At 51.8% G+C, this 21,095-nt stretch overlaps 1 protein-coding gene across 2 annotated transcripts in view; it reads left to right on the top strand.

The window, feature by feature from the left end:
• Positions 1-15,576, top strand: part of MYL9 (myosin light chain 9) — a 345,283-nt gene extending 329,707 nt beyond the window's left edge. Inside the window, exons 2-5 of one of the 2 annotated variants that reach the window (XM_050807337.1) lie at positions 7,606-7,640; positions 10,885-11,094; positions 13,789-13,950; positions 14,838-15,576. In XM_050807337.1, the coding sequence (XP_050663294.1) occupies positions 10,911-11,094; positions 13,789-13,950; positions 14,838-15,010 (519 nt within the window). In that variant the 5' untranslated portion in view covers positions 7,606-7,640; positions 10,885-10,910 and the 3' untranslated portion in view covers positions 15,011-15,576. The remainder of the gene's footprint in view (positions 1-7,605; positions 7,641-10,884; positions 11,095-13,788; positions 13,951-14,837) is intronic. The other variant, XM_050807338.1, reaches the window with a different exon arrangement.
• The last annotated feature ends 5,519 nt before the right edge of the window (positions 15,577-21,095 follow it).

Raw genomic sequence — 21,095 nt, 5'->3', positions numbered from 1 at the left:
CTCCCGAGTAGCTGGGACTACAGGCGCCCGCCACCAAGCCCGGCTAATTTCCTTTCTTTTTTTTTTTTTTTTTTGTATTTTTAGTAGAGACGGTGTTTCATCACGTTAGCCAGGATGGTCTCGATCTCCTGACCTCGTGATCTGCCCACCTCAGCCTCCCCAAGTGCTGGGATTACAGGTGTGAGCCACCGCACCCAGCCAAGAGGAATTTTCAAAATGCTGACTGGCTGCATCACCCTCTGCTTAAAACCCCTAAACCCAGGCAGGGGTTGCAGTGAGCTGAGATCCCACCACTGCATTCCAGTCTGGGCAACAGAGTGAAACTAGGTCTCAAAAGAAAAGAACCATTTGGCAACCATCATATTGTAATAATGGAATCATCCATGGATGTTAAAAGTACTGGTGGCTGGGTGCGGTGGCTCACGCTTGTAATCCCAGCACTTTGAGAGGCCAAGGTAGGTGGATCACCTGAGGTCAGGAGTTCAAGACCAGCCTGGCCAACATGGTGAAACCCATCTCTACTAAAAGTACAAAAATTAGCTGGGAGTGGTGGAACGCACCTGTAATCCCAGCTACATGGGAGGCTGAGGGAGAAGGGTTGCACTGGGATCGCCAATGAACTGTACTCCAGCTGGGCAACAAAGTGAGACTCTGTCTCAAAAAAAAAAAAAGTATTGGTTGAAATTTTTATGAGGAACAGAATATTCACAATCCCAAAGGAGCACACCACAAATTACTTATTTTCCAATGTTCATGGATTGGAAGACTTAGTATTGGTAAGATGGCAATGCTCCCCCAAATTAATCTACAGGTTTGACACAATCCTTATCAAAATCCCAGCTCCCTTTTCTGCAGAAATTGAGATGCTGACCCTAAAATTCATATGGAAATGTAAAATTTACTACAAAACTAATGTAATCAAGGCTGGGCACCATGGCTCATGCCTATAATCCCAACACTTTTGGAGGCTGGGACAGGAGGGTCACTTGAGCCCAAGAGTTTCAGACCAGCTTAGGCAACACAGTGAGATTCCATCTGTATAAAAAATACAAAAATTAACCAGGTGTGGTGACACATGCCTGTAATTCCAGCTCCTCAGGAGGCTGAGACAGAAGGATCCCTTGAGCCCAGGAGGTTGAGACTGCAGTGAGCTGTGATCACACCACTGTAGTCCAGACTGGGTGACAGAGAAAGACCCTGTCTCAAAAAATAAATAAATAATCAAGATTATGTAGTACTGGCATAAGGGTAGACATATATATCAATGAAACAGAATTAAGAGTCTAAAATAAACCCATACATTAATGGACAACTGACTTTAGACAACAGTGCCAAGGTATTCAATGGGGAAAGAAGTATCAACAAATGGTGCTAGTGTAACTGGATATCCAAATGCAAAAAAGAGAAAGCTGCACCCTTACTTGGCAACATATACAAAATTAACTCAATGTGGGTTAAAGACCTGAAAACTCCACCCTGGCTAACACAGTGAAACCCCATCTCTACTAAAAATACAAAAAATTAGCTGGGTGTGGTGGCAGGCGCCTGTAGTCCCAGCTACTCGGGAAGCTGAGGCAGAATGACGTGAACCCGGGAGGCAGAGCTTGCAGTGAGCCGAGATCGTGCCACTGCACTCTAGCCTGGGCAACAAAGCAAGACTGCATCTCAAAAAAAAAAAAAACTGAAAGCTAAAACTATCAAACTCTTAAAACAGAAGTGGGCCTGGCGCAGTGGCGCACGCCTGTAATCCCAGCACTTTGGGAGGCCAAGGTGGGCAGATCACGAGGTCAGGAGATCAAGACCATCCTGGCTAACACAGTGAAACACTGTCTCTACTAAAAATGCAAAAAATTAGCTGGCTGTGGTGGCGGGCACCTGTAGTCGCAGCTACTCGGGAGGCTGAAGCAGGAGAATAGCATGAACCTGGAAGGCGGAGCTTGCAGTGAGCCGAGATCAGGCCACTGCATTCCAGCCTGGGTGACACAGTGAAACTCCGTCTCAAAAAAAAAAAAAAAAAAAAAAAGACCTGAAAGCTAAAACTATCAAACTCTTAAAAGAAAACAGAAGTGGCCGGGCGCGGTGGCTCAAACCTGTAATCCCAGCACTTTGGGAGGCCGAGACGGGTGGATTACGAGGTCAGGAGATCGAGACCATCCTGGCTAGCACGGTGAAACCCCGTCTCTACTAAAAGATACAAAAAACTAGCCGGGCAAGGTGGCGGGTGCCTGTAGTCCCAGCTACTCAGGAGGCTGAGGCAGGAGAATGGCGTGAACCTGGGAGGCGGAGCTTGCAGTGAGCTGAGATCCGGCCACTGCACTCCAGCCTGGGCGACAGAGCGAGAGGCTCAAAAAAAAAAAAAAAAACAGAAGTGTAAACATTTATAACCTTGGATTAGGCAATGATTTCTTGGGTATGACACCAAAGCACAAACAACCAAAGAAAACACAGATAAACTAAACTTCAAGGTTAAAAACACTTGTGCTTCAGCCGGGTACGGTGGTTCACGCCTGTAATCCCAGCACTTTGGGAGGCTGAAGCCGGTGAATCACAAGGTCAGGAGTTCAAGACCAGACTGACCAAGATAGTGAAAGCCCGTCTCTACTAAAAATACAAAAATTAGCGAAGTCCCAGCTACTCAGGAGGCTGAGGCAGAAGAATCACTTGAACCTAGGGGGCAGAGGTTGCAGTGAGCCGAGATCGCACCACTGCCCTGCAGCCTGGGTGACAGAGCAAGACTCTGTCTCCAAAAAAAAAAAAAAAAAACTTGTGTTTCAAAGAACACTATCAAGAAAGTGAAAGGATAACCCATATAATATGAGAAAATATTTCCAACTCATGTATCTGATAAGGGTACAATAGCCGGGATATATAAAGAATTTCTATAGCTCAAAATCAAAAAACAAATTTTTAAATAGGTAAAGGATCTAAATCGACACTTTTTTTTTTTTTTTTTTTTTGAGACAGAGTCTCACTCTGTTGCCCAAGCTAGAGTGCAGTGGCAAGATCTTGGCTCACTGCAAACTCCACCTCCCGAGTTCAAGTGATTCTTGTGCCTCAGCCTCCCGAGTAGCTGAGACTACAGGCACCCACCACCACCCCCAGCTAACTTTTGTATTTTTAGTAGAGACAGGGTTTTGCGCCATGTTTGCCAGGCTGGTCTCAAACTCCTGACCTCAGGTGATCTGCCCGCCTCAGCCTCCCAAAGTGCTGGGACTACAGGCGTGAGCCACCACGGCCAGCCTAAACAGACACTTCTCTGAAGAAGACACACAAATCTCCAATGATAAGCATGTGAAAAATGCTCAACATCTTCAGTCACTAGACAAATGCAAATCAAAACCACAATGAGATACCACTTCACACCTGATAGGATGACTAGAATTAAAAAGACAAGCAGGGCCCGGTAGCTGTAGTCCCAGCTACCTGGGAGGCTGAGGTGGAAGGATTGCCAAGCCCAGGAGTTCAAGTCCAGCCTGGGGTAACGTAGTGAGACCCTGGCTCTAATACAAAGACAGACGAGTATTAGTGAAGAAGTAGAGAAACTGGAACCATACACTGCCGGTGGAAATTCAAAATGGTACAACATTGTGCAAAATAGTTTGGAAGTTCCTTAAAAGGTTAAACATAGAGGCGTTACCATAAGACCCAGCAGTTCCACTCTTATATACCTGAGAAAGTGAAAACGTATATCCACACATAAACTTGCAGATTAATGTTCACGGCACCATATTCATAATGGGCAAAAAGTAGAAACAACCCAAATGTCTATCAACTGACAAATGCAAAAACAAAATGTAGCATATAGCCATACAATAGAATACTATTTGGCAATGAAAAAGACTGAGGTACTGGGACATTCTACAACACGGATGAACCCTGAAAACGTTATGCTAAGTGAAAGAAGCCAGACATTGTATGACTGCATTTGTTTGAGTTTCTAGAGGAAACAAGCTGGCCAGGCGCGGTGGTTCACGCCTGTAATTCCAGCACTCTGGGAGGCTGAGGCAGGCAGATCACTTGAGGTCAGGATTTCGAGACCAGCCTGGACAACATGGTGAAAACCCATCTCTACTAAAAATACAAAAATTAGCTGGGTGTGGTAGCGGGTGCCTGTAATCCCAGCTACTAGGGCGGCTGAGGCAGAAGAATCACTTGAACTCAAGAGGCGGAGGTTGCAGTGAGCCCCGTGCACTCCTATCTGGGTGACAGGGCAAGACTCCATCTCAAAACACAAAAACAGGTTTCTACAGTAAACAAGCTGATAGAGAGGGAAAGTAGATCCATAGTCTCCAGGGTCTGGGATGAGAGGAGAATGAGAAATGACTGCTAACAGGTACAGAGTTTCTTTGGGCGATTACTTACTAAAATGTTCTGGAATTACACAGTAGTGCTGATTACATAGCTTTGTAGATACACTAAATCCATTGAACTGTACATTTCATAGGTGAATTTTATGGTTTATAAAAGATAACAATTTAGGATTTTCTTTAAAATACAGAAAACCTGTAGAACAAGAAAAATATTTGCAAATCATATCAAGGGATTAATATCCAAAATATATTTTTAAAACACCTAGAATCTTAAAAAACAAAACAAAACAAACAAAAAAAGAGCTTTTACATAGGCAAAGTTTTTTTGTTTTTGTTTTTGTTTTTTTTTGAGACCGAGTCTCACTCTGTCTACCAGGCTGGAGTGCAGCGACACGATCTCGGCTCACTGCAACCTCTCTGCCTCCTGGGTTCAAGTGAGTCTCCTGCCTGAGCCTCCCGAGTAGCTGGGATTACAGGCATGTACAACCACACCTGGCTAATTTTGGTACTTTTTATAGAGAATGGGGTTTCACCATGCTAGCCAGGCTGGTCTCAAATTCCTGGTATCAAGTGATCCGCCCACCTAGGCCTCCCAAAGTGCTGGGATTACAGGCAAGAGCAACCACACCAAGCCCCTTGCACGCTGTTGATGGGAATTGAAAATGGTACAGCCACTACAGAAAACAGTTATTGCAGTTCCTCGGGATGTTAAAAATAGAACCACCATTTGATCCAGCAATTCCATTTCTGGGCATATACCCAAAAGAATTGAAAACAGAGACTTATATGTTCACAATGTCAGGTTAAAAAAGCAACAGCAGGAACTTGAAGAGACCCACGTTCACAGAAGCATTATTCAGAATCGCCAAAAAGTGGAAGCAACCAGTGTCCATCCATGATGAATGGATAAACAAAATATGCATACAATGGAGTATTATTCAGCCTTAAAAAGGACGAGAGCCTGGGCAACATGGCAAGACCCCATTTCTACAAAAAGAATTTTTAAAAAATTAGCCGGGGCCAAGCACAGTGGCTCAGGCCTATAATCCTAGCACTTTGGGAGGTCCAGGTGGGAGGACTGCTGGAGGCTAGAGGTTTGAGACCGGGCTGGGCAACACAGGGAGACCCTGTTTCTACAAAAGCAGAAAACTTAGCTGGGTGTGCTGGCGCATGCCTGCAGCCCTAGCTACTTGAGGGGGTCGAGGCAGGGGGACTGCTTGAGCCCAGGAGGTCAAGGCTGCAGTGAGCTATAATTGTGCCACTGCATGCCACCCAGGGCAACAGAGTGAGGCCCTATCTCAACCCCCCACCCCCAAAAAGAAATTCTGATATACGCTAAACATGGATGAACCTGGAGCTTGAGAACATTATGCTGGGTGAAATAAGCCAGTGACAAAAGGTCAAATGCTATATGATTCCACTTACATGAGACTCCAATGAGTAGAGAAACTCACAGAAAACAGAGATGAGTGATGGCTGCCAGGGCCGGGAGAAGGGGGCAAGGTGGAGTTAGTGTTTAACTGGCAGGGAGTTTCGGCTGGGGAAGATGAAAGCGCTCTGGAGATGGATGGTGGTGATGGTTACACAACAAAGTGACTGCACTTAATGCCACCAAACTGTACACTTTAAAACACTGAAAACGGTAATTTTATGTTATGTATATTTTACCACAATCAAAAAATAAAATTTAAAACAGGGATACTAAAGAAACGTGATGACAAATGATCTTACTTTGGCTCTTGGACCAGAAAAAATTCCTCTAAAGGACACTATTGCGATAACCGGCACGACCTGAATATGGACTGTGAATTAGGTCATTAAATCAATGTGAAAACTGTCCTGACTTTTATCATTGTACTAGGCTTATTTAAGAGAATCTCCTTTTTAGGAAGTACTCACTGAAACACGTAGAGATAACAGGACATATGTATGGAAGAAACTCTCAAATGGTTGGGGGTGGGAATAAATAAATATAAATGTATGTATATGTATTATATATATGTATATGTATATGGAAAGCAAGAAAATATGATAAAACCCAATGGTAACAAATGGAGAATCCAGATGAAGGTATACAGGGTTCTTTGCACAGTTCTTGTAACTTTATCCTAAGTCTGAAATCATTTCAAAATAAAGTTTTTTAAAATTAATTTGTCCAAAGTAGAGTTTCTTATCCCTAAACTGCTCCACACAGCAAACCCATCTTAGAAAATGGCTGCTCTATCTTTCTGGTCGCTCAGATCAAAACTCTCAGGGTCCACCCTGACCCTTCTCTTTCACACCCATTCCAATCCACCCGCAGATCCTCCCGGGTGCACCTCGGAAACAGTTTCTGCACTCGTCCCTCGGCCTCCCCGCTAGTCCGGATCACCTTGATCCTTGCTGGGTCGCTCCTCACAGGTCCCCTGCTCGGGGACTCGGCCCCCGCTGCGCTATTTTCAACACATCACCCAAAAGGATTCCGTAAAAACCCAAGCCAGGTTGTCACTCCTTGCTCAGAACCCTCCGACACCCCACGTGGCCTATGGGGAGCCACCGAGGGGTCCCTGCTCCTTCTCAGCCCCTCCGGCTCCCGCCCCCATCCTCCTGGCCTCCTGCTGCTGGCGACCCTGAGCCCGGGAGCCCTCACCCCCGCACCTCCTGTCTGCCCAATGTCACTGCCCACAGCACCCTGCAGAACAGCCCACACGCCCCCCAGGTCCCCGCTCCTTCGAGGCCCTAGGCCGCTGAGCTACTTGTTCATGGTATTTCCCTCCACGAAACCAGTGCTTCCCGAGTGGGTCCTTCGGTCCCGCTCTGGTGGGCGGCCGCTGAAGTGGACAGAGCGAGTCATCAGGCATCGGGGTCCCTGGGGACTCCCTCACCCACCGTCTCTGCCCTCCCCCCGCCGAGAGCCGTTCCCACGGCTGCGCTCCCACGGCTCCCACGGCCCACACAAGCGGGAGGCCTCTGGGGAAGCGGCGCTGGACGTTCCGCTTGCCTCGCTGGAGGGGAAGGGGCAGCCCAGAGCGAACCCCCACTCCCCTACTCCCATTGCCTGCTCACCCCATCACCTCCCCTCCCTACAAGGCCCTCTGTGCAGCCAGGGCTGGCACAGCAAGGAAGGGGGGCTCACCCTAGAGCGCCCCCGCCTGCCAGCCCGTGGGCCGAGGCCAAATAAGGCCGGACGGCAGCGGAGGGCCCCTCCACCCCGCCCCGCGGCCCCGCCCCGTGCACATTCTTCTGCCTTGTAAGGCCCGGCCGCCACGCCCCGCCCCCGCCTAGAGTCCCAACCCGACGGCCGGCCCAGTTCCACGCACCCAGCGAGCCCGAGCGCCTTCTCCGCACCAGGTGGGAGCCGGGGCCCAGGGGTCTTGAGAATGGGCCTGATTGCCCAGGGCTGGAGATGAAAGGTGGCCCGGGCCCAACCCGCTGTCACGGGAGACAGAGGCGGGCCCCACGGACTGAGATGTGGTAGGGTCTGTTGGGCACAGATCGCGGGGTGAGCTGGGGCAGCGAGTTTGTTAGGGGCCGACAGGGACTCTGGCCAGGGGCCGGGCAGCAGGAAGACTGCTCTGGCCTCTGGGAAGCAGTGGTCCTGCAGCAAGGGAAGGCCGTCGTCCAGTCCCTGCCCCTTTGCTGAGGAGCTAGAGACGCCAAGCCCAGAGCTGCGGGGGGGCCGGGAAGCCTGGGTGCAAGGCTGCCGGGGAGGGGGGTTGCCGTCGCCAGTACCCCAGACCCAGTAAAGGCATGTGTGTCACAGATGGAGAAACAGCCCTGTGGGACTCCATGCCCCTACAGCATCCGTGTTCCCTCCCCATCTCCCATCTCCACACCCTGGGCCAGGAGAGAGGGACGGAGACCAGGGCACAGCCAGTGATGTATGCAGGGACCCAGGCTTCCCCTCTCTGGGTCATCTCGCCTGTGGGTGGGGAAGGTCTGCTGAGGGCCCTGATGGACTCACCTCTAGGGAGCAGGACGAGGACTCGGGCCTGGGAGAACCCCATACCTGCTCTTCCCAGCCCTCCAGCTGCTCTAAGGAGGAGCCTCAGATGAGGTGCACTCGAGAGGCAGGCATCTGGCCTGCCCAGCCCCAGGGGCTGGAGGTCATGGGGGCACTGCCCTGTGCTGGCTTCAGCCTGGCCTTTTCTGTTATGCTGGGAATCTGGACACCAGGATGGGGGACATGGTATATAGTCACAGCCAGGCCAAGCATCATTGCTGATCCCTGGGGTCTAGGGCCCCTGAACGGGGAAGCGATGGCCCCAAAACTAAAGGCCCCATGCCTGCCCCTCACCCCTCCACCAGTTCTAGAAGGTGCCTCTGGACACACAGAGCCCTTTCCTGCTTTGCTGCCCCAGGCCCACCTGAGGACCAGTGCTCCCTGTTTTGTTCAAGCCTCGAGGGCACCAGGAGCCAAGTTTGCTCTCCACAGACCCAAACCTAGCCCAGAAATCCTGGCTTCCAGGTGGCCCCTCCCCCTCTCATGGGCACTCCATTCCCCTTCTGGGGCCTGTTTTTCTAGCTGCACCATGGGGGGCACCCCTGCCTCTGCCCACCACTTCCCACGATTGCTGGGGTGGACATGGTGGCCTTGTGCAAGCCCGTAAGTACAGTGCCCCCAGTCACACCATGGCAGAGAGTGCAGACCGGGTGGCCATGAAGGCAGACGGGCCCAGCTGGGCTCAGACCCAGCTGTGGATGGCCTGGCCGTGCCTGCCCTGGAGCTTCATGGAGTGTGGTAGGGACAGTGATGGCCATCACAGCCTCTGTTGGGCACAGTGCACTGCCCCTCTGCATGCAGCCTTCTGTGGGCACCAGGAGTCAAAGTTCCCGAGAACACTAGACTCAGGCAAGGAATAGGCCCCTCCAAACCATGGGAGAGGAGGGGGCCGGCATCTGGGTACAATGGCACTCCCATCCAGGTCATGGGCGAGAAGGACTTCTGTCTACCTTCCTGAACCATGCAAGAAACACTGAGGGTTGGGTGTGTTGGTCCCTGGGACACAGGCAGCTACTGTCTCATGACTACAGGCAGTGATGGCCCTGGGGACCAGCTGGGGCTGGCCAGGATCCCGGTCCAGGGTTGATGATCTCAAAGGCCAAGGACCGAGAATGACTGGAACAGAGTCATGGGAGGAAGGCCTGGAAACAGCTCAAGTAGCAACCACACAGCCTAGGGTGAACAATAGGCAGAGCAGGGTTCCTGGAGGCCCTGGGCCCGGGGGTTCGGGCAGAGGAAAGAGGGGCCACAGTCCTGGAACCTTAGCCAGGCCCACTGCCCCAGCCGAGGGAAAGAGGCACTGGCTCTTCAGGCGCATATCCCCACAAGCCGTGACAAGCATTCAGGGAAAGAGTCCCAGGCCTGGCCTCAGTTTTCCCATCTGTACAGTGGAAGCAGCAGACTGGCCGTAGTTGCCTTCATATAGTCATTCGTCAAACAAGCATCTGTTAGCCCCACTATGGCCTGGGATTGGCGTAAACTGGGGGATCTATGCTGGCCCACAAGGGAGGGAGATCTTTAACTGTTTACTGTGGAAGCAAGCGTGCAGGGAACAGCTCCCCAGGAGGTGGGGGTCTCAAGAACTGGGCTGGAGAAGAAAGAGCACAGGGGAGGAGGGACCACAGAGGAAAGCCTGGAGTGTCCAGTGAACCACAGAGGTCCGGAGGGCAGGATTGTGGGTCACAAGCGGGACTCACACAGGGCCTTGAATGCCAGGATGAGGGACCCAGACTTGCTCTGAGGGACGGCAGGAACCTTCGAGGGCTTCAGAGTGACAGGTGTAGGTCGGCGTCTGTACGGGACAGAAGAGGCCGGCTGGAGGCTTAGAAGCCAGGTCTAAGCAAGAGTGAAGAAGCTGGGGTTCTCAGCCCAAGCAAGCCTCACTCCCTGATAAGCACTGGGGAGTGAGAACAAGCAGTGGGACCCAGGATCAGGCTAGACCACTCCCCACTGGGGGGCTGGTCGAGCTCCCTGAGGTGGGCAGGCAGGGGTTTGACTGCCCAGAGTCTCCTAGAACGTCAGGCGGGCAGTGGAGGGATGGAGTGGGAGGGTAAGGAACGGCAGGAATGCAGGACTGCTGATCCAGCTCCTTCCTGCTGGCCCAGGGAGCCTGGATGGCAGCCCAGGAGAGCCCTCACTGACTCCCACGAGTGGACCCACCTTGTCACATAGAAAGAGAGACGGACAGTGTAAATGCTATTAAGGATTAAAGGAGATAAAAAGCATGGTAACGGTTGGCACCAAGCCCAATCCTAAGTGTTTTACCCAAACAGTCACAGCCAAAATAGCTGACTCCATGCCCGGCACTGTTCCAGAAACTCTCCGGCACTGGGTCAGTTAATTCCTACTGCTGGGCACTCCTCATGTCCCAAGTCCCAGATGAAGACTCTCAGGCTCAGAGAGGCAGAGGAAGTTGTTCAGAATCGCACAGCCCACACTTGTCTGCTTTTGTGAAGAACTGGCTGGTGGGAGCCCCAAATCCGTGGGTAGCCTTGAATGCCAGGCCCAAGTGCTAAAAGCCGGTCTGGAGGAGGCAGGAAGTTTCCCTGGCCCAGAGTCACAGGGCCACCCGACCCCCACCCCTTCCTGCAGGGAAGCCCCACCCACCAGAAGCCAAGATGTCCAGCAAGCGGGCCAAAGCCAAGACCACCAAGAAGCGGCCACAGCGGGCCACATCCAATGTCTTCGCAATGTTTGACCAGTCCCAGATCCAGGAGTTTAAGGAGGCTTTCAACATGATTGACCAGAACCGTGATGGCTTCATTGACAAGGAGGACCTGCACGACATGCTGGCCTCGCTGGGTGAGCTGGGACAGGGACGGGGTGAGATGGATGGGGCCAGGCAGGCTCTGCCAGTCATTTACAGGGCCCCTCCTGTGTAGTGAGACGCGTGGTGTCCACCTTAGAGAATAGTTGCCATTACTTAGTCCGTTCAACAGGGAAACTGAAGCACAAAGCAGGTCCACCACTGTGTCTGAACGTAGAGAGGCTGACCCCACAGTGGGCCTGTCTTAGGCAGATTTGTGCACTGGGCTGCCAGGTATCATTTCATTGAAAGAAAGGGGTCAGCTGGCCAGGCGCGGTGGCTCACACCTGTAATGCCAGCACTTTGGGAGGCCGAGGCAGGCAGATCACGAGGTCAGAAGATCGAGATCATCCTGGCTAACATGGTGAAACCCCGTCTCTACTGAAAATACAAAAATTAGCCAGGCGTGGTGATGGGTGCCAGCTACTCAGGAGGCTGAGGCAGGAGAATGGCGTGAACCCGGGAGGCGGAGCTTGCAGTGAGCCAAGATCGCGCCACTGCACTCCAGCCTGGGCGACAGAGCAAGACTCCGTCTCAAAAAAAAAAAAAAAAAAGAAAGAAAGGGGTCAGCATCTAGATGAAAGAGCGAACGGCAGGCTGTCCACTGCACAGATGGGGAAACTGAGGCCTAGAGGGGAGGCCAGACCAGCTCCCCTCCTTCAGAGGTCACCCATTCCAGGCTCTCATAGCCTCGCTGGTCCCAGTGACTTCCTCAAGATCAGGACCTTAGAACTAAGGGTACAAAAATCAAGTTCAATTCTCTACTGCAGATGGGGAAATACAGGCCCAGAGGCAAGGCCTCCAGAGACCATGCCCCAACCCACAGGCCTGCCCCAACATCCCTCCCAAAGTGCTGGCCACAGCCAGCCACTCTCAGCCCAGTTCTCGCGCACCCCTCATGCTGGGTGACAGCATCCTGACCAGACACTGCCTGGGGGAGGGAGAGTCCAGGACCAGAGGACACAGCCCCGTGACAGTCAAGCCTCGAGCTTTGGGGCCAGAGAGTCAGTCCCTGGTACAGCCCTGTGCACATTCCTCTTCCTGTGAAATAAGGCCATGGCCCTGATGTTTACCCACGAGGTATTGAGCAGGAGAACCAGGCAACCCTGAGTGGGAGAACTGACAGCACACTGCCCCTCGCCCTGAGGACCAAACCTCTCCCAGCTTCAGGCCAGGCTCGCTTGAAGACTCCCTCTCCCAGGAGGTCACCTGGCAGGAAGTAAACCCCAGGGTTCTTTTTTTTTTTTTTTTTTTTTCCTGAGACGAAGTCTCACTCTGTTGTCCAGGCTGGAGTGCAATGGCACCATCTCGGCTCACTGCAACCTCCGCCTCACGGGTTCAAGAGATTCTCCTGCCTCAGCCTCCCCAGTAGCTGGGTTTTACAGGCGCCTGCCACCACGCCCAGCTAATTTTTGTATTTTTAGTAGAGACAGGGTTTCGCCATGTTGGCCAGGCTGGTCTCAAACTCCTGGGCTCACCCGTCTCAGCCTCCCTAACTACTGAGACTACAGGCGTGAGCCACCATGCCTCGCCAACTCCAGGGTTCTTATCTGGGGCCTTCCCAGCTTCATGGAAGGACTGAAGCCTGGTGAGAGAAGGGGCTGGGCTTAAGTACCCCACAGGAGTCCTGGTGTCACAGCTCCTCTTGGGCCTCAGCTGCCCTGGCCATACCAGGGGGACACAGCGGGGTGTGTGAGACTCAGGGACATGAAAACTTCCTATTTCCAAGGCCACACCCTGCATCCAGGCCCCTGAACTCCTGAGACTTCATGACAGCCCTGGGTGTCTACCCAAAAAAACATGCATTGTGTCTGTAGCTTGTATCAGTGGGTCTGCAGATGAGCCACACCCTCATCTTCAAGTTAAAAACAAGAGCAGCAAATATAATCATCATCATCATAATAAGCCCTGCAGGTATTATCTTAAATCTCAAAGCAATCCTGTTGAACAGATGCAATTATCATTCCTTCTTTACAAACAAGGAAACTGAGGCTCAGAGAGGTTAAGTAATTTACCCAAGGTCACACAGCTACCAAGTAGTGGGGCTGCAATAGAAACCCAGCAGTTGATTCCAGAGTCCATAGGCCTGTGCCAGTCATTGTTATGAGCCTTTTGCAACTACTGTCTTATTGTCTTCACAATTCCCCTAAGAGATGGGGGAAACCAAGGTGCACAGCTGAGATCCAAACCCAGGCCTGTCTGACAGCAAAGCACTATGTCTGTACTTAGGAGTTAGGCTGCCTGGGTTCAAATGCCAGGTCTACTCAAGTCTCCTCCTTACTTGCTGTCTGACCCTGGACAAGTTGCCTGGTCTCTCTGTGCCTCAGCTTCCGTACCTGTGAAGTGGGTAAGAATGCTGATTTCACAGGGTGGTGAAAGTTAAATGCAATAAGGCACGTGGGCCACCAACCACAGTAAGCAGTCTGCAGAGGGTTGTTTTTATTATACTTTAGTGAGCACTGCCGACTGCTGACATCCAGGCCACAGGAGGAAACTGGTGGAAGCAGCCAGGGACTCCAGGCGCCCACTGCTGTGGCTGCCCTAACGCCATGCTTTCCAGTTCACAAAACCCACTACCTCCCGTCTCACACAGAACCGTGAAGGGCAGGGGTGGGAGACGGGGGTGGAAGTTGCCCCAGCTGGGGACAGAGGGCCCAGGACCACAGGCTGGAACACCCCACCTACCACAGGGAAGAACCCCACAGACGAATACCTGGAGGGCATGATGAGCGAGGCCCCGGGGCCCATCAACTTCACCATGTTCCTCACCATGTTTGGGGAGAAGCTGAACGGCACGGACCCCGAGGATGTGATTCGCAACGCTTTTGCCTGCTTCGACGAGGAAGCCTCAGGTCTGTGGCGCCCCTACCACCACCCTGCATGCAAGTGGGGCCAGGGCCGCCCCAGGCATTCAGTGCCTCTGCCCCTAAGGGCCAGAACAGACATCACCCATCTCCCACGTTCTGTTACCACAACTATAAAAGCCAGGCCACCTCCTTATTGTACCCGCAAAGGCTAGGCCAGAACAGCCCATGCCCCAAGGCTCCTGCCTTCTTGATCTCCCCCGCTGGCCCAATGCACATTCTCCATCTGCTTTAGACCTTTCCGGAAATCAATCCATTTCATGCCTTTCTTGCCAAGAAGGTATAGAAACTGGCTCCCATCCTCAGATCTCCTAACGGACGTTTTGTCCCTCAGCTCATTTTTCCCAGGGACATGTCAGGGTAATGATGGCCATAGTAACATTGCTTGGGCCCGCACGGGCCTGACTCCCTTCACAGTCCCTCACCAGAATGGCAACATGTTCATCCCAGTTTTCTAGATTCAACAGGCACACGGAAGCTAAGGGCCTTGACTAAAGGCACACAGCTAGGGAGAATGCGAATCAGCATTTCAACTCAGGCAGCGGAACTCCAGAGTTCATGCTTAAAACAGGGCATACCCAGGGCCCCCTGTGTTCACAGCCTCAAGTTCCCCAAGTGACACCTTGGAGGCAGTCCCACTGCACAACTCCTCCCCACAGGACCCGGGCACCCCTTCACGTGGGATCCGACACCCCTTCACGTGCATCCCCACACCCCTCCTGCCTCGTCCTCATTCCTCAGACTGACCAGAGACTAAGATGGTATCTTCCCAGCCCCTCTAGGTCTGCAAGAGCTGCCGGAGGGATGAGGGATGGGGCTGCTGTGTGTGTCTCAGCCCGAGTTCCTGCTCTCACCCACCCTGCCCCTGCCCCCAGGTTTCATCCATGAGGACCACCTCCGGGAGCTGCTCACCACCATGGGTGACCGCTTCACGGACGAGGAAGTGGATGAGATGTACCGGGAGGCGCCCATTGATAAGAAAGGAAACTTCAACTACGTGGAGTTCACCCGCATCCTCAAACATGGCGCCAAGGATAAAGACGACTAGGCCACCCCAGCCCCCCAACACTCCAGCCCCTGCCAGTCACCCCTCCCCACACACACTCGTCCATACCAGCTCCCTGCCCATGACCTTCGCTCAGGGATCCCCCCTTTGAGGGATTAGGGTCCCAGCTCCCAGTGGAAGAAACAGGCCAGGAAAACGGTATGCCGAGCTGAGGCAGGTATTCCCATGGTGACCCCAGAGCCCTGGGCTGGAGTCTCTGACACCTCCAAGGAAAGACCACCTTCTGGGGACATGGGCTGGAGGGCAAGACCTAGAGGCACCGAGGGAAGACCATTCCCGGCCTGCTCCCCGAGGAGGAAAGGGCTCTGTGTGCCCCCAAGGAGAAAGAGGCCCTGGGTCCTGGGATCCTACACCCCTTCATGTGCATCCCCACACAAATGCAAGCTCACCAAGGTCTCCTCTCAGTCCCCTCCTCTACACCCTGACCAGCCACTGCCACACACCCACCCAGAGCGCGCCACCTGCCACGAGAGTGTGCTCAGGAGTTGCGGGCAGCATGGACATCTGTCCCAGAGGAGGCAGAATCTCCAATAGAGGGCTGAGCACTGCTTCTGGTCTGTGTGTCTGTGGTTGGGGTGAAATAAGGGGACCCCGGACCTGAAATCCTCTCCCACCTTCTCCTGCCATCCCCAGTTACTGCCCTGCTCCTCCCACCCTGGCCCAGGGAAGGACTGGGTGTCCTCCAGCCATATGGGCCCTGAAGCCCCTAGGGACCAGAGTCCCTAGTAAGTGGGCTCTATGTTCAGCTGAGACCAGCAGGGGCAGGGGATGGAGGGAATGGGCCTGTTGGCCTTCTCGGGGCTTGTGGGAAAGGGAGGACCACGGGAATCACCACAGCTAATCCTGTTGAGGGTTCCAGGCCTCTTGCGGGGCAGAGGTCAGGCCACACAGCCCTCAGGACTAGAGCTCCGGTTCCAGAAGAACATGGAGCCTCCAGGAACAGCAATGAGGCAGGCATCCCAGCAGCTCAAGGTTGGAGGTGGGAACGAGGGGTTTCCCAGCCCCAGGGAGCCGGAGGGCGAGTTCAGCCCCAGGACCAGCAGCGCGGCGGCCACAGCTTTCCATGCCCCTGTGTACGTAGGGTGGGCACGGCCGGGACCCCTGCTACTGGTGGATGATGGGGACACTGATGGCAGTGCCTGGGGCCTAAGAGGGGCAGAAAGAGCACTGAATGACTGAGCAGAGAATCCAGAGGGGCAGGGACTGCCTGGGTCACCCAACGGGCCTGGGGCAGAGTGAAGGCCGGACCCACCCCACCTGACCCGGGTGAGTGGACCCAGCTTGGTCCTGAGGCCTTCTCCAGAAGTCACCCAGTGCAGGCAGCTGAAGCACTCAGCAAAGGGCGACCCGAGCACCAGGGGACCCTGTGCCTGACCAGGAGGCCCTAACCTCCTGCAGGCCTCAACGCCAGGCCCTCCTCAGAGCCCGGCTAAAACTCCTCATCCTGGCTCCAAACGGAGCCCCAAAAGCCCCCGGTATCAACTCTAGAAGGGGCGAGACCCGAACAAGCTCCAAACCAGGCCCAAATAGTATCCCAAACTCGGTCCCAACCACGTTCTCACCCCTGGCCACAGGCTGCAGTCCTCCAGCTACACACACGGCCCTGGGCGACCCTCAGCCTAGCCACCTATTCGATGCTGCCAGACCCAAGGGTGTGGGAGGGGGGTCTCAGGGTGTCCCAGGGTACAGACCACACATGCCCGACACCAGGGTCATAAGGTCCTCTCAGCAGAGCCACTGCAGCACCAAAGGCATTTCTGGAAGGAGGCAAGGACGTGTCATCTAGATGTCAAGCCCCAATGTGCAATTCTGTCACAGCCCACCCCACCTCCACCCTGAGACGGAAGAGCTTCGCATACAGGCGGGAAGAGGTCAGGACCAGTCCAGCCTCACTGGCTTCAGAACTGGCCTGGGGGCTACTGTGACCCACAGGAAGGGAAGAGGAAAGCACTCTGGGCAGGGCAGGGCAGGGCCTGCAGCACCCGCAGGCCAGCAGTAAAGGACCCCCAGAACTTTGCAAGTCTAGCACAAAACACAGAAGCCACAAAGGAAAAGACTGGCAGATTTAAATGCATGAAGTCAAAATTATTTTTATAGGGCTAAAGAAACCATAAGCAAAGTGAAAAGCCAAATGCATACTGGGAGGAAATATCTGCAGCATATTTAACTAAACAAGAGTTAACACTAATCTGTATAAAGCTTCAATAATTCAATCAGAAAAACACAACGCAGTCGGAAAAAAATGGTAACGTGAAAAGGAATCTCAGAAGAAATGCATACACTTCTTTTTTTTTTTTTTGAAACAGAGTCTCGCTCTTTCTCCCAGGCTGGAGTGCAGTGGCGCAATCTTGGCTCACTGCAACCTCTGCCTCCCAGGTTCAAGCGATCCTCCTGCCTCAGCCTCCTGAGTTGCTGAGACTACAGGTACACACCACCACGCCCAGCTAATTTTTGTATTTTTAGTAGAGACGGGATTTCACCATGTTCGCCAGGATGGTCTCGATCTCTTGACCTTGTGATCCGCCTGCCTCAGCCTCCCAAAGTGCTGGGATTACAGGGGTGGGCCACCGCGCCCGGCCAAAATACGTACACTTAATAAGAACATTTTAAATACTCACCAAATACTTTTTTAAGTGCTCAACATCATTGTAAAACTATAAATTTTTCTATTTCTTCCTAGTATTTGTCTAGCTTTTTGAGACTGGGTCTCTCTTGCTCAGGCTGGAGTGCAGTGGTGTGATCATAGTTCCTACAGCCTAGAACTCCTGGGCTCAAGCAATTCTCCCACCTGAGCCTCCTGAGCAGCTGGTACTATAGACCTGTGCCACCACACCTGACTAATTTTTTTTTTTTTTTTTTTAGAGACGGGGTCTTGCTATGTTGCCCAGGCTGGTGTCAAACTCCTGGGCTCAAGCAATCCTCCCACCTTGGCCTCCCAAAGCGGTGAGATTACAAGTGTGAACCACCACGCCTGGCCTTAATTTTTAAATGTTTGTGTTTTTTCTTTTTTGAGACAGAGTTTCACTCTTGTTGCCCATGATGGAGTGCAATGGCATGATCTCAGCTCACGGCAAGCTCCACCTCCCAGGTTCAAGCAATTATCCTGCCTCAGCCTCCCAAGTAGCTGGGATTACAGACACCCACCACCACACCTGCATAATTTTTTGTATTTTTAGTAGAGACGGGGTTTCACTATGTTGGCCAGGCTGGTCTCAAACTCCTGACATAAGGTGATCTACCTGCCTTGGCCTCCCAAAGTGCTGGGATTATAGGCATGTGCCACCACACCTAGCCAATTTTTAAATTTTTGTTAGAGATGGGGTCTCACTTTGTTGCCCGGGCTGGCCTCAAACTCTTGGCCTCAAGTGATCCTCCTGAGTAGCTAAGACTACAAGCGCATACCACCACACCTGACAGGTTCCTTTTTTATTCCTCCAAAGGCTAGAACTTTTAAAACATTAGAAATTCCATTTATTTTCTGAAAATTTTTGTGTTTCCTTATCTTTCTGGCAGCCTCATTAGACCCTATAAAAGAATCAAAATGAATCTTAAATTTTTTTTTTTTTTTGAGACGGAGTTTCACTCTGTCACCCAGAATGGAGTGCAGTGGCATGATCTCAGCTCACTGCAACCTCCCCGCCTCCCAAGTTCAAGTGATTCTCCTGCCTCAGCCTCCTAAGTAGCTAGGATTACAGGCACGCACCACCATGCTCAGCTAATTTTGTATTTTTAGTAGAGTTGGGGTTTCACCATGTTGGTCAGTCTGGCCTTGAACTCCTGGCCTCAGGTGATCCACCCACCTCGGCCTCCCAAAGTGCTAGGATTACAGGTGTGAGCCCCAGCGACTGGCCGAGATCTTAAAATTTAAGAGACATTATAATTTGATATACTATGGTGGTAGAAGACTATTTCAAACTCTTATAAACACAGAGATTTGAAGCTTCAGTTCTACAATCTCATTCATATATCAAGTTAAACCAAAAAAACACAAAAACTCACTGATCCACATCTCAATGGGCTTTCTCCTTTCAATGTTTCCTTAAGTGACATGAGATCACAAGCATACAAAATAATGACCAAAAAAAATCTAACAAATCAGGTTTCCTGTCATCTCTCTCTAGATAAAAAACAGACCGCCACCATCCTGATAAACAAAGAGATCATAAAACCATTGTTGCCAGCTATGAGAAACAGCTTGGTCAAGAGCCAAACACAAAACAGAGAATCAGGCCAGCCATAGTGGCTCACGCCTGTAATCCCAGCATTTTGGGAGGCCGAGGCAGGTGGATCACATGAGGTCAGGAGTTCAAGAGTAGCCTGGCCAACATGGTGAAACCTCATCTCCACTAAACATGCAAAAATTAGCCAGGTGTGGTGGTGCACACCTGTAGTCCCAGCTACTCAGGAGGCTGAGGCAGGAGAATCACTTGAACCCAGGAGGTGGAGGTTGCAGTGAGCTGAGATCACACCACTGCACTCCAGCCTGGGCAACAGAGTGAGACTCCATTTCAAAAAAGGAAAAGAGGCTGGGGTGGGAGGATCGCTGAAAACCAGAAGTTCAAGGCTCCACTGAGCTATGATCGTGCCACTGCACACCAGCCTGGGTGACAGAGGGAGACTCTGTCTCTTAAAATATATAAATAAATAAATAAATAAACAAAAAAGGAAAGATAGACAGGTGGGGGAAAACACCAGAGTCTATGAAAGTATTTTGTTGTTGTTGTTCTTTTTTGAGATGAAGTCTCACTCTGTCACCTAGGCTGGAGTGCAGTGGGGCGATCTTGGTTCACTGCAATCTCCACCTCCTGGGTTCAAGGGATTCTCCTGCCTCAGCCTCCAGACTAGCTGGGATTACAGGCACACACCACCATGTCCAGCTAACTTTTATATTTTTAGTAGAGTCTGGGTTTCACCATGTTGGCCAGGCTGGTCTCGAACTCCTGACCTCAGGTGATCCACCCACCTCGGCCTCCCAAAGTGCTGAGATTACAGGCGTGAGCCACTGTGCCCAGTCTTACTGTATTGTTTTTTGGTGGTATTGTTATTTTTAGTGGTTTTTTCTTTTTTTGAGATGGAGTTTCGCCCTTGTTGCCCAGGCTGGAGTGCAATGGCGCGAACTCAGCTCACCGCGACCTCCGCCTCCTAGATTCAAGCGATTCTCCTGCCTCAGCCTCCCGAGTAGCTGGGATTACAGGCATGCGCCACCATGCCTTGCTAATTTTGTATTTTTAGTAGAGACGGGGTTTCACCATGTTGATCAGACTGGTCTCAAACTCCCAACCTCAGGTGATCTGCCTGCCTCAGTCTCCCAAAGTGCTGGAATTACAGGCGTGAGCCACCACGCCGCTCATTTTCTTTTTTTTTTTTTTTCTGTAGAAGCAGTCTCCCTATGTTGCCCAGGCTGGTCTCAAATTCCTGGGCTCAAGTGATCCTCCTGCCTCATGATATTTTCTATCAGAAGTTGGTTGAATCCATGGATGCAGAACCTGCAGTATGAAGGGACAACTGCAGTCAGAAAGAAAAGCAAATTAAAGATAAGAAGCCATTTTATGCCCATCAGCTTGACAAAATTTAGAGATAGGGATAATACCATTGGAAAAGATGCGGAGAAGTCTAAGGCATGGGTGATGGGAGGACACACTGGCGCACCAGTGCAGGAGAGCAACCACGCAGCACCTATGAGCAAGCAAATCCCTTCTGATGCAGCAACTCCACACTTGGAAACGAATACGAGAATTGTCCATAGGCCCAGAAGGGGCAAGAACATGTTCACTGAGGCAGCACTGACGGTAGCAGGGAATTGAAGGGAACCTACGTATCTATCAAGAGGAAAATCAGCAAGTGAAACGTGATGAATGCCTACTGTGGATACCATGCAGGATTCAATGTCCACATATCAACAAGGCTACATATCAAAAGCAATGTGAGGGAGAAAAGACAAGGGATGAGAATATCGCCCAAGAACTTCAGTGTAATTTTAAAACATGCAGACTTAACCACTGCAGAATTGCCCAAGGGACTCTTCATACATAGCCAAGGACCCATTCAAAACCCTCAAGAGTGGATT

Source organism: Macaca thibetana, chromosome 10 (assembly GCF_024542745.1).
Source record: "Macaca thibetana thibetana isolate TM-01 chromosome 10, ASM2454274v1, whole genome shotgun sequence".
Lineage (NCBI taxonomy): Eukaryota > Metazoa > Chordata > Mammalia > Primates > Cercopithecidae > Macaca > Macaca thibetana.
This window is presented reverse-complemented; position numbering and strand designations above follow the sequence as displayed.